The sequence below is a fragment of the Pinus tabuliformis genome, chromosome 1_2 (genome assembly GCF_031772625.1).
Source record: "Pinus tabuliformis cultivar Carrire ecotype Pingquan chromosome 1_2, CPIR1, whole genome shotgun sequence".
In the NCBI taxonomy this organism is placed as follows: Eukaryota; Viridiplantae; Streptophyta; class Pinopsida; order Pinales; family Pinaceae; genus Pinus; species Pinus tabuliformis.
This window is the reverse complement of record NC_142298.1, coordinates 879,805,957-879,819,512: the sequence shown is the minus strand read 5'-3', so window position 1 is coordinate 879,819,512 and position 13,556 is coordinate 879,805,957. Positions and strand designations below refer to the sequence as shown.

The following is a 13,556-nucleotide window of genomic DNA, read 5'->3' as shown; positions in this document are numbered from 1 at the left end:
CCCTGGGCCATACCCACATGCTGATGAACCCCTTTACAAAGGAAAATTACCATAACCACTACCCCTACCTGTAATTCAAAATGTTCCATCCTTAATCATACCATACCCAATACCCAATACTCAAACCCAGTCTTGTGCAACATTGATTTAAACGTATTGCACCAAATCTTAAAAATAGGGTTCATAAAATGGGATTAACGATGGAAAACTATAGCTATTTCAGGAAACCCGAAGACCTTGGCCATTTTTTTTGGCCATCCGTTAAGGAGGTCTAGACTTGGATACGATGCTTGTTCACCAATATGTTTACATATAAACTTTACTGGTGGGTTGTCCTTCTATGGAACCTTTGGCTCTACCACAAATCTGACTAGAATGTTTGACAGGTAATGAGGGTGGTGACTCTCTACTTCTAGAGGTGAAAGAGATGTGTGAGAAGATTAAAGATTTGCTAGATGAATGGGTAACGAAAATTGATATATTCCTGATTTTGGACTCAATAGCTGTTCAATGCTTAGCCACATGATTACCTCAAGAAAAATAGATATATGTATGAGATCTCTAATTCATCCTTATATTTCTCCAAATTCAGTAAGTGTATATGCTCAATGAAACCAGAATAGCTATTTGAGCCACACTTGGAGCTTGGATTCACTTCTATAGTAGTAGATCTTCTCAATAATGGAGTGTACAAGGGCTCATTTGTCGAAGTATGACTGAACTTCCTGGCAATATTATGAGATCTTGGAAGCAAAGGGTCATCAAATCTTAACCTTCTCAGCACAGACCCATATATTTAACCATTACTATCATGGAAAGCGCTGGAAGTGTAAGAATGACTATTTGTAATCTTATAATGGATAACCAGTCCTTCATAGAGCATGAAAAGACTCTCATCATCAGGAAGGATTCTTGACGGCATATGTTTCCCTCCATCAAAGAAATATTTCTCTTCAGAATTAGCTTTAACAATTCTACCCATATTGGGGTTGGGAGAACAAGGAAGATTTTGATAACCATGGAAAACAATGTTGTAAAGTGGAACCTGTAAAATGCAAAACATGGTCAATAACCAGATCAGTTCATTATTGATCGAGATGAGTAATGACAGTTAATAAACAATGCTTCTAATACTCTTGAATGGATTAAAATGTAAAGATCAAAAGGAATAATAATTATTACTGTACATGAAACTGGAGAAAAGTTGAACAATGCAGTTATGAGTTGTCTATGGCAACCGAAGCCTATCTCCTTTCATATTAGAGCTTACGTTTAACAGATATGATAGGATTCTCAACATTTAAATTTGTCACCAGTGCCCAATATGTCCTTCTCATACCAACACACTATATCATAGCAACCTTGGTACAAATATCATAACTAAATGTATGCCAGGTAACACCCTTGCTTATGTGGCAGTCTTCAAATGGTGGAAAAACGCTCCTTAGACTCTAGAAAACATAGTAAAGCTAACATGCACATTACTTTCAAGGTTCGGACTTTGGTTTCTATTTCCTTTGCAGGTCATACATGTTGCAAACCTATGAAAGATAGAGTCATTCAGAGTGCAGAAATTTGGCTTTTCTTTTCATTTGGAGGCCCTATTCAATGCAGCTTTTATATGACAAATAAGATAACCTGTAAGATACATAAATTATTTCAAATCATAGTTCTATTTCCCTGGGCCACTTCTGTCCCCCTGGGCCATACCCACATGCTGATGAGCCCCTTTACAAAGGAAAATTACCATAACCACTACCCCTACTTGTAATTCAAAATGTTTCATCCTTAATCATACCATACCCAATACCCAATACTCACACCCAGTCTTGTGCAACATTGATTTGAAATTATTGCACCAAATCTTAAAAGTACGGTTCATAAAATGGGATTAACGATGGAAAACTGCAGCTATTCCAGGAAACTCGAAGACCTTGGCCATGTTTTTTGACCATTCGTTAAGGAGGTCTGGACTTGGAAACAATGCTTGTTCACCAATATGTTTACATATAAACTTTACTGGTGGGTTTTCCTTCTATGGAACCATTGGCTCTGCCACAAATCTCACTGGAATGTTTGACAGGCAATGAGGGTGGTGACTCTCTACTTCTAGAGGTGAAGGAGATGTGTGAGAAGATTAAAGATTTGTCGAATGAATGGGTAACTAAAATTGATATATTCCTGATTTTTGACTCAATAGCTGTTCAATGCTTAGCCACATGATTACCTCAAGAAAAATAGATATATGGATTAGATCTCTAATCCATGCTTATATTTCTCCAAATTCAGTAAGGGTAAATGCTCAAAGAAACTAGAATAGCTATTTGAGCCACACTTGGAGCTTGGATTCACTTCTATAGTAGTAGAGCTGCTCAATAGTGGAGTGTACAAGGGCTCATTTGACGAAGTATGACTGAACTTCCTGGCAAGATTATGAGATCTTGGAGGCAAAGGGTCATCAAATCTTAACCTTCTCAGCATAGACCCATAATTTTCACCATTACTATCATGGAAAGCGCTGGAAGTGTAAGAATGACTATTTGTAATCTTGTAATGGATAACCAAACCTTCACAGGGCATGAAGAGACTCTCATCATCAGGAAGGATTCTTGAAGGCATATGTTTCCCTCCATCAAAGTAATATTTCGCTTCAGAATTAGCTTTAACAATTCTACCCATATTGGGGTTGGGAGAACAAGGAAGATTCTTATAACCATGGAAAACAGTGTTGTAAAGTGGAACCCGTAAAATGCAAGACACGGTCAATAACTAGATCAGTTCATTATCGATCGACATGAGTAATGGCAGTTAATAAATAATGCTTCTGATACTCTTGAATGGAGTAAAATGTAAAGATCAAAAGGAATAAGAATTACTACTGTACAAGAAACTGGAGAAAAGTTGAACAATGCAGTTATGAGCTGCCTATGGCAACAGAAGCCTATCTCCTTTCATATTAGAGCTTACACTTCACAGATATGATAGGATTCTCAACATTTAAATTTGTCACCAGTGCCCAATATGGCCTTCTCATACCACCACACTATATCATAGCAACCTTGGTACAAATATCATAACTGAATGTATGCCAGGTAACACCCTTGCATATGTGGCAGTCATCAAATGGTGGAAGAATGCTCTTAGACTCTAGAAAACATAGAAAAACTAAAATGCATATTACTTTTGAGGTTCGGACTTTGGTTTCTATTTCCTTTGCAGGTCGTACATGTTGCAGACCTATGAAAGATAGAGTCATTCAGAGTGCAGAAATTTGGCTTTTCTTTTCATTTGGAGGCCCTATTCAGTGCAACTTTTATATGACAAATAAGATAACCTGTAAGATACATAAATTATTTCAAATCATAGTTCTATTCCCATGGGCCACTTCTATCCCCTTGTGCCATACGCACATTCTGACGAGCCCCTTTACAAAGGAAAATTACCATAACCACTACCCCTACTTGTAATTCAAAATGTTTCATCCTTAATCATACCATACCCAATACCCAATACTCACACCCAGTCTTGTGCAACAATTATTTAAACTTATTGCACCAAATCTTAAAAATAGGGTTCATAAAATGGGATTAACGATGGAAAATTGCAGCTATTTCAGGAAACACAAAGACCTTGGCCATGTTTTTTGGCCATTCGTTAAGGAGGTATGGACTTGGATACAATGCTTGTTCACCAATATGTTTACATATAAACTTTACTGGTGGGTTGTCCTTCTATGGAACCTTTGGCTCTGCCACAAATCTAACTGGAATGTTTGACAGGCAATGAGGGTGGTGACTCTCTACTTCTAAAGGTGAAAGAGATGTGTGAGAAGATTAAAGATTTTGCAGATGAATGGGTAACTAAAATTGATATATTCCTGATTTTGGACTCAATAGCTGTTCAATACTTAGCCACATGATTACCTCAAGAAAAATAGATATATGAATTAGATCTCTATGCACTATAGAGTAGGTATGGGCTGGGAAACGATTGTTTAATGTGATGATGGGTTCGCATTTACTCCTTGAAAGGATAGCAATTTCATCATTTTCAAAGATATATAAGTATCCGTTCTTACAAAAAGGTAAAAAGACCTCAAATATGTAGCTTGAAAACCCATTTCACCATCAGAGACTATCTTACCGCTTCAGGATCAAGCTGTTGGAAGTGAGGCATTTTACGCCTAGCTTTACAACTAGTCCTGTATGCCACCACAATGTGACCAAGAGCCAAGGCAATAGACAACAAGAGCATTTCTAGCATACTCTATGGAAGTTGGAAACCTCCTGACTCCGCTGAGGGTCTTCCTAATGTGCAAGAAGCCATAACCAAGCATGCCTTAACAAAAATAAGGACACCTAAAACCAGGTCGCAGAATACTGTTGTCCACAGGTAAGGCCCAAAAGAGTTGTAGTTTAGCAAACCAATAAAACTGAAAATTTAGCAATTATTCCCTGACTTGTTCGAGCCCTTTGCAACCCTTCATTTGTTGTTAAGCCAAGAAAAGAAACATAGAGTAGGCCTTTTGTCATTCATTTCCCTTGGATATTCCCCGCTTCTATTGATTTTTTCATATGCAATCATCTTCAAGCATTTAAATGAAGTCCCTAAATCCACCTTTTCCATTTCACCTACCGTCCTTTCTTGACATCCAGGTTTAGGTTCCAAAATATCCACCTTAAAGTCTTCTACAGAGGCTGCAGTGGAAATGTTTGGCAATGTGATCATTAACTCCCCCACATAAAGAATGTCTGGACTGCTTCTAAATATTGTCCTTGAATCTGCCTTTGGCATTTTACCTACCACCATCGCATGACTTCCAAATTCAGGTTCAAAATTTTCTAGTGAGGCTTATGATTTCATCATTTGCAGGCATCTTGATGTAGTTAAACGAAGTTCTTGAATTTAGCTTTGTGATTTGAACTGGTGTCCTTGATTTCCTTTCAGATTCAAGTTCCAAAATATCCTCATTAAAGGTAAGGCAAGGTATGGGTTGACACCAAGACATGGAAGGATATAAGAACATATATTTTCATTATGGGATATACCTTACCCTTACCTTACCCTGACTTGACCTTCCACAATGGGGAAGAAATATTGATGAACGATCCTAACCAACCTGTTCAGTACAGGAAATTGCCTTTCTTTGAAACCAACATTTCCCTGCTAACTTGCTCCCTCTTCGAGAGAAAGAGAGTCAAACAAGGTCTTTAAATGAAAAGGCTATTATTTGGAAGAATTTGAATCTGCGAAAATGCTAAGACATCCATTAGGGTAGTTTTTCCAGCACCACTAACTCCCATCAAGGCTCTAAGTACCCTTGGTCTAAAGGATCCACTTACATTGGAAAGGAGCTGTAGCCTGTCTTGACCCAACCCTTCACTTTTCATCTCCTGTTACGAAACTAAACATTATTTCCAGATATTCCATTGAAGAGAACCTAGGTGTGTCAAACTACTCACAGATTACCAATTCAATTGAACGATTTATAGATACACATATCGGTGGCATGTTAACATAATAGTTTATGTTCTCAAAAGCCATCAACAATGGCCTGAAAGGAAGGATCATTCCTTTCTTCTATTGTGTCAAGACATGAGTGACACTGAATTCTCTACCAGGTGTAGAATTGTCTTCAGAGGTTAGATTATCTCTCCTCTCTAACAAGTAAACATGATTGAAAAAATTATTAAATCTATGAAAGAATAGTGCCTATTTTTATCATATCTTTTCAAAGATTTGGATGGGAATAGGTTATATATTTTTATAGATTGCAATCTTTATGTTCAATCTTTTCATCTTTTCTTTCAAGAAAAACCAAAAACAGTGCTTTTGAGCCTAATTCAAGATTAGCACAAAGGTTTTCTAATGTCTCTCACTCAGTTGTCTGAGAGAATGTGTTACAGAGAAGTTATGTAGTTCATTCAAGTTTCTCACTTCGTTGTCTATTGAAGGAACGACCTAATTGCATTTCACTCTGACAAATTCCTCAATGTGGCATATTGTATTGTAACCTCCCCATACATACCTTACCCTTACATATTGATGAACACTCCCAAACAACCTGTTCGGTATAGGAAATTGCCTTTCTTTGAAACCAAAATTGCCCTGCTAACCTGCCCGCTCTTCTAGAGAAAGAGAGTCAAACAAGATCTTCAAATGAAAAGGCTATCATTGGGAAGAATGTGAATCTGCAGAAGTGCCAGAAACCTTCCATTGAGATGGGAAACCTTCCTATCTTAAAAGATGTTATCTTATAATGCCATTTCTAGAAGATGGTCCTATAACCGAGTTTATGGATTCATAACTTGAGATGTCGGACAACCTCAAGCACCGTGTTGACCTGTATTTCCAAAGCTCAACAGCTGAGTACTAATAATATACAGAGCTCAATAGCTAAGTACTAATAATATAAGCTAATCAAGATTATTTCTATCTGCAAAGTAAGTAACGTTAGAATGGCTGCTTTCGCATTGCACAACTACTAAGTACCAACAATTCAACCTAATCTGGATTATTTCTGTTCTACAAATGAAGAGGTAATATCACGAGGACCTTTTGCGCATTGCCCAAGCATCAATAAGGTGATAATAGTGCATTAGTTTGGGTCTCCACTTCATGCATATAAGCAACAACTGCATCTCCATGTACGTGTGTATTTGGTACACGATTTCCCACTACATAAACAAAAATAAGAATCTAATAAAGATGTAAATATAATGCTAAGAGCCAGGCATGCACATGCACATGCACAAGAAACTTATTCCAAAGAAGAAAACTGATTTGGAATACACCCCACAACAGGGCTGCTTATTACAATGAATTTGCTTGCCCCTTACTGTAGAGACCCTACAACATCTAGCACAGAGAAGAAGATAACCCAAAATTTAACATAGTGGAACAATCAGCCAAAAAACTGAGGTAGTACAAAATCATGAGCGATTCGTATGCACCAATACAAGCATTCCACCGGAGCTTGGCCATAAGAGCAAACGATCCAGAAGTGATGGAGGCCCATTAGTGAAAGGCTAAGAGCCAGGCATGCACATGCACAAGAAACTTGTTCCAAAGAAGAAAACTGATCCAGCCAGCCGTGAATTTGGAATATACCCCACAACAGGGCTGCTTATTACAATGAATTTTCTTGCCCCTTACTGTACAGACTCTACAACATCCAGCACATAGAAGAGGATAACCTGAAATTTAACATAATGGAACAATCGGCCAAAAAACTGAGGTAATACAAAATCATGAGTGATTCGTATGCACCAATATAACCATTCCCCTGGAGCTTGGCCATAAGAGCAGATGATGCAGAAGTGATGGAGGCCCATTACTATTGTTGGCAGCTGGAAATGGTGAGTGAGCAGAAGAAACAGGTGATCACCATCTATCTGGAAGTTCAACAAGCACATGCAGTCTTAACTTATTAAAATTCCAACTATAATGATCTGATCCAATGGCACAATCTCTTTAATCGTCTAACACATAAAATCAATGGTCCAAAATAAGACACGGTAGCATATAAAGGAGTTCTTCGGAAAAGGAAATGCCTTAGAGCGTAATGCATCTCTATTTTAAAATTAATATTTAGGGAAAAAAAAACAGAGGAAAGTGAAAAAACACGTAACGTTTCGATAGGAAAAACAAGGAATTTTGTTAACCAATATTTCATTTTTAATATATCTTGAGATGATGTTGCAAAGTGTCCATTCTCATCCTCCAATGCGCTTAAAAAATAGTGAACCATGAATATGTATAAAAGCTACATAAATATTAATATGATATATTTCAAAAAGTTACACAAATAGAGCATGTTCTCTTTAATAATTTAATATTAATTGACGTTTCCTTTCCGACACTCGGATAATCCAAGATCAAATGATTTCTTGGTCATTGATGTCTGGTTGTGAAGCAACCACGTTGTGAGCGACAGAATGCCCAGAGCGTTGAGGGTATTATGAATCATAAAGTGCAATATTAGTGGGAAATTACTATTAAACATTACTCTCACCCTCGAAAAGAGAGACATCATGGATAAATGAGGGGCCAGGACCATAAACAAATTGGCGACATAAGAACAGAATTGTGCAATACAGTGTAACGTTGTAGCGGAGGAAGAAGAAATGTCACATTGAATTAGGCAATGGACGGATGATGATCTGCGCTCCAGACTGAGGGTGAAGCATGATGAGAACAGTGGGTGCATGTCTGTAGGAAGGAGAAATCTCGAAAGAGAAGCGCTGTAAAATCATGGCCAAAACAACCTTCGCTTCAATCACGGTGAAATTCCGCCCTATGCACGCCCTCGGCCCAACACCAAACGGAATAAATGCCAGTGGATGTTTTGCAGCCCCTGCAACTCCAGTACAAAATCTGCCAGGATTGAATTCGTTCACATCATCTCCCCACAAAGCTTGCTCATGGTGAATTGCCAAGATTGGTATCAGTAGCTCCATGCCTTGTGGAAGATTAAGACTCCCAAGACTGGTTTCCTTCTTTGTCCGTCTGACCAGAGCCACTAAAGGTGGATATAGTCTTAGAGACTCGTTAACAATCATGTCCACCTGCAAAAAAAACGAAAATAATATCAATAAGTTTATGACCCAATTAAGAATATCAATAAGTTATGACGTTATCACACAATTAAGAATATATCTCTGATCTTACGATTCTGAGTTGGCTCAAAGTATTTCTGTCTGGATCATCGTTCCCACACACATCTAAAACTTGCTTCCGAGCCATTTGCTGCCAGTCTTGATGAATGGCCAGAAGAACTACTGTCCATGTCAACATATTTGAAGTGGTCTGCTTTCCAGCAAAGAAGAAAGTCTTGCATTCCTCAATTATATCTTCATTTCTAATCGCAGGACGACTAGCGTTAGACGGGTCACCCACAATAGTGTTTTCTTTGGCATCTATCATAAACCCTAGCAAATCTTTTGAAATGGGTTTCTTAAAGCTTGTATCATTTTCTCGCCTCTTAATTAGCTTTATCAAAGCCGATCTAAGTTCTTTGGCCAGTTTCCATTGATGCAGATTTTTGGTTGTAGGGACAAACCTGAGACACATTTGGAACCCTTCTCTTCAGATTTAGACTGCCATTAAATTAACTTGACAATGTGCGCTCTTTCTATGGCCGGATTGCAGATTTATGGAATATCCAGAATGTGATAGTCAGGAGAGGGGTGAAACAATTGACTTCTATGCTGACCAGCGGAAGCAATTGACCTCTATCCTGACATCAGATTCTAGGATACCCATAAAATTTACCCATAAAATTTGCAATCCACAATGTGCTTCTATCACATTTTAAAAAAATTGAAAAAGAGCCTGAGAAACTGAAAAGTTGGCTTCGATTTTCTCAAAGAAGAACGTAGAGAAAATAAATTCAATGCTATACCAATAAAAAAAAATTTAGACTAGTATGTATTCCAATATGAAAGTAGTGGCAAAAGATTCGATATCACCCCTTAAAAAAGAAATATATTTCATATGAGCCTAAAATATGACAAATTCAAGAACCGTTAAAGAATATCTGACCTCGAAAAACACGAAGCAGAAAATTTTTGTAAAGCTTCTGCAGCAAAGATGAATTGTTCAGACTGCATTTGAAAGATGCATTTTCCTTCCTCGTAGCTGGTGCCAAAAGCTGCTCGTGCAATGATATCTGCACTAAGCTGCTCAAACTGCTCACAAATTTCTATCTCATTCAAACCTGCTTCAGTGTAACTTTTCCATTTGTTTAACATATTCGTGGCACTCCCAGCAATGACAGGGATCAATGCCTGTTAGACAGATAAATATATGAAACATAGAAGATTATATTCATTTTAGAAGTTTAAGCAAACTGGATAGCTTCAGATCATATTTAAGAAAAAAATCATTTGAATATATTACTTTCAAGTTCTCTGTGGAAAAAGCAGGCTTTATGATTCTTCTGTGCTGTATCCATTTCTCCCCTTTCAAATTCGGAAGTCCATCGCCTTCCAAGTGCTTTAAAATAGGTTGAGGCTCTGCTTTTTCATAATCACCGTGCTTGAATGAGAATATCTCCTTGATTAGCTCAGGGTCTGCAATAGTTAGTCTTGCGGTAGGGCCGAACCAGACGAGAAAAGTGCTACCTATATAGACAAAACAATGTATAGAAACCCAATGAACTATAATTTTAAACATTGAAAATAGCATAAATTTGAAAATATAAGGAGAAGCGATACTTCACCATAGGACTTCCTCCATTCGTGGTAGAATGGCAGAACTCGAGAGAGAATATCATGAGAGAAGCCCATATTTTGAAAACTCGCTTGATGCGCCATTTTCATCATCTCTTTGATATTTCCACGAAATACCCTATACCGTGGGCCTCCTATTCCTTGTAGTTCGAAATGTTTCTGCATGTCTAGAGGCTTCCACCATACAAATCTTATAACTTCCACCACTATTGTAACAACAACTACAGCGCAAGCTGCTAAACCAGAAATCCAAAAAGCTGCGTCCATTATCTCAATATCGCTTCTCTCACTCACAATCTCAATATATCTTAATAGCCTAAGCCTCAGCATTATATAATTTTCCAAAGCATTATAAGCCACAAGTAAAGTAGATATGTTAGAAATGTTTCGTTTTCCACTCACCTGCAATTTCACTAACACTGTGACAGCGGACGCATGGATATGTTGCTCTAACTCGTCACCCAGCATCATCAACCGACACGTTCTTTGATGTGTTATTGGCAAAATATCCTCTTAATTTGAATTAAAAAAGAGATGGAACAGACTCACCGAATGGTTTTAGTAACAATTTGACTATGTTGGAGGGGCATTTCATAGATTGCGCATACAGGCATGCGCACATTCTGCAACATGTTTGTTGTCAATGAATGCATTTACCAGAAATGATTATCCAAAAGTGGCCCCTCTGCTCGATTATGGAAAGCTGCTTCTATTCGATTGGGACCTTAATGGAATCTAAGTCTCCAGATTTAGATTTAAGTAACTTGCACCTAAATTAATGGAGAGCTTTCTGAAAAGCTTGTCGCCATTGAGATCTCGCCTTTCATGTAGTTGACACCCAAACAAACACGTATCAACAAAACAGCGCCGATATTTTGATGATTCTATTGTATTTTATCAAACAAATACTTTTGAAATAGTTCTTAAGTTTATTTCACCACATTGCATTATTGTAATACCATTTTGAAATAGTTGTGCATAATATTTTTTATTTATTCCACATGTAAAATGTTAGCTTTTGTTTTTGAATAATCAACTCTTATATTGTTTGGCAGTATTAATTTTTTTTAATGCATGGTAATAAATTTTTTATTAAAAACAAGTTGGTAAAAGTGATATGATCCGTTTCCAGGATCATAATCAAAGTAATCCGTTTCCAAAGTAATCCGTTTCCAGGATCATAATCAAAGTATTTTTTTATAACTTTTCATGAGGTTTTGTTTATTTTATATGTCAATATTAGTATTTTTTTATAACCTTTCATGAGGTTTTGTTTATTTTATATATCAATATTAATCCATTTTAATCAGAGATTTTGCAAGAGCTAAGAAAGACAAACTTTTTCCTAAGTTTTGTTCTATTTTATACCAATAATAGCAAAAGCCAAGAAGGACGAAATCTCTTAACAAGAAAACTTCTTTTAGAGTGCAAAATGCCAATAAAATATTTCAGATTTCAATCTATATATATATATATAGAAAAGAGAGAGTGGTTGTAATTTTGATGTATAAAATGAAATTTACTTGGGCATAAAATAGTGACACTGCTTAAAATGTTTTAATTATAATTTTTTTTTCAATTGCTTTATATAATGTTTATATTGTTCATTGAGTTGATAAGTCGATTCTACAACGTAGTATAAGTGAGATGTGGCTCATTCTACAACCCTAAGGAGATGCCTAATTTCATCCATACTCAACCATGTGCTCAACAATGTAGTCCGTAAATAAAATATGCCATTGTATATATTAAGTAAATATTTAAATTTCAACTATGCATATATTATATATGACTAAAAAACTATGTATACATTATATAAAGCAATTGAAAGAAGTGTATTGTGCACAGCTTAAGTACCCAAGTAAATTATCGAGACAAGATATTTTCAAAAAATTAAAATCCATTGATACATTAAGAAATGTAATTTAAACAATGAAAAATTACATTTTGTGTGTGTCTATATATATCAAACCAATATATATCTATTTTAATCACAAATCTATCAAGCTTCAAGAGGTATTAAATATGTCAAACTGCACATTTTTTATTCAATTTTTCACTCTAAAAGAGGTTTTCCCCTCAAGAGATTTGATTCCTCTTGACTCTTACTAGATCTATTGGACATCCAATCCTCTAAGGGTCGGTCTCGAAGCTAAATAGTCTAAGGAAGTCCAAGAGACCTTGGAATATGAAATCAAAGGTCATATCAATGTACTATAAATGTATATCATTTGTTAATAATAGATATACTCTCATGCTTATCTTTCATATTCCGCCTTCGCCATGTGTGTGTTTAACATGGTATCAGAGCGAGCGTACTCCTGCCCTACTCATATTTGAGCCACTTCTTTTAAGTATTTTCTGTGCAGGTCATTTCTGCCATGAGTTCTACATTTCATGAACGTTTTCTCATATAAATTATAGCTGCAACCTCTGTCATTGTTCCATTCTTCGTAGGTTATCGAATATGATTAATTCATTCACTACATTCTAACGCCTAGTCTCATTCACTACATTATAAAACCTATGCTTCCCTATCCATAATCTTCCAGAAGTTCGAGACAAAATCGTGAAGCCTTGTATATTCAACCGTTGAATTCTAGCAAAACCACTTTCAGTGCCTATTGGAGAAGAAGAAAAAGTTGCACGGGAAGAAGAAACGTCAAATTATTGGAAGCAAAAGAACATGGGATACCACCATGATCTAATGGAACGGTAATCCTGGCTAAGAATCAATCACTGCAACCATGACCATGAGAAATGGTGATAACACTCCTCCTGGTGCTAGAAGGAGAAGAATTTCGACATCTTTGCTTTGAGGAAAGAAATGATATTCGACATTTCTGCAGAAGGAATGAATGAAATGAGTTGGGCAAAGGAATGTAAGGGTTCTGAGTAATTTCATTGTAATTCTCTCACAGCTACAGAGGTCAATTATATAAATACAGAATGGACTGAAAAGGTTAGAGAAATTGTTGTAATTGAGCCAAGAGAGCCAAGACTCTATAATTTCCATTTTATTGAATATCATAGTTGAATAATATCAATGATTAATACTAAGCTTAAGCGTCTTTATTAAAACATGAATTAAGCACGTGGGTAGTATTCGGCAAGTGGTAAGCAGTATCTCACGCACCCTAAAGGCTGGAAATGGTATTCCTAAATTTCACGTGATTAAACTTAGCGGGCGACCTGTAGCACGAGAAAACCACTTTTCTCGAGTGCTCTTGACCAGATATCAGTCGTGCAAGATTTCACGCGAGATTGCGTGACAACCACTTGATTTGATGGGTCCCATCGATGGTGGAGATTGTCTAGGTTTGT

General features: G+C 36.7%; 1 protein-coding gene across 1 annotated transcript; it reads right to left on the bottom strand.

Moving 5' to 3' along the window:
- Window positions 1–7,990: 7,990 nt before the first annotated feature.
- On the bottom strand, window positions 7,991–10,703 carry LOC149208766 (cytochrome P450 734A1-like). The gene is made up of 5 exons (XM_089398415.1): window positions 10,223–10,703; window positions 9,901–10,124; window positions 9,544–9,788; window positions 8,671–9,061; window positions 7,991–8,567 (listed from the first exon to the last, which is right to left on the bottom strand). Exons 1-5 carry the CDS (start codon window positions 10,701–10,703, stop codon window positions 8,130–8,132), a joined length of 1,779 nt encoding a protein of 592 aa, XP_089254541.1. The 3' UTR covers window positions 7,991–8,129.
- Between the last annotated feature and the right edge of the window lie 2,853 nt (window positions 10,704–13,556).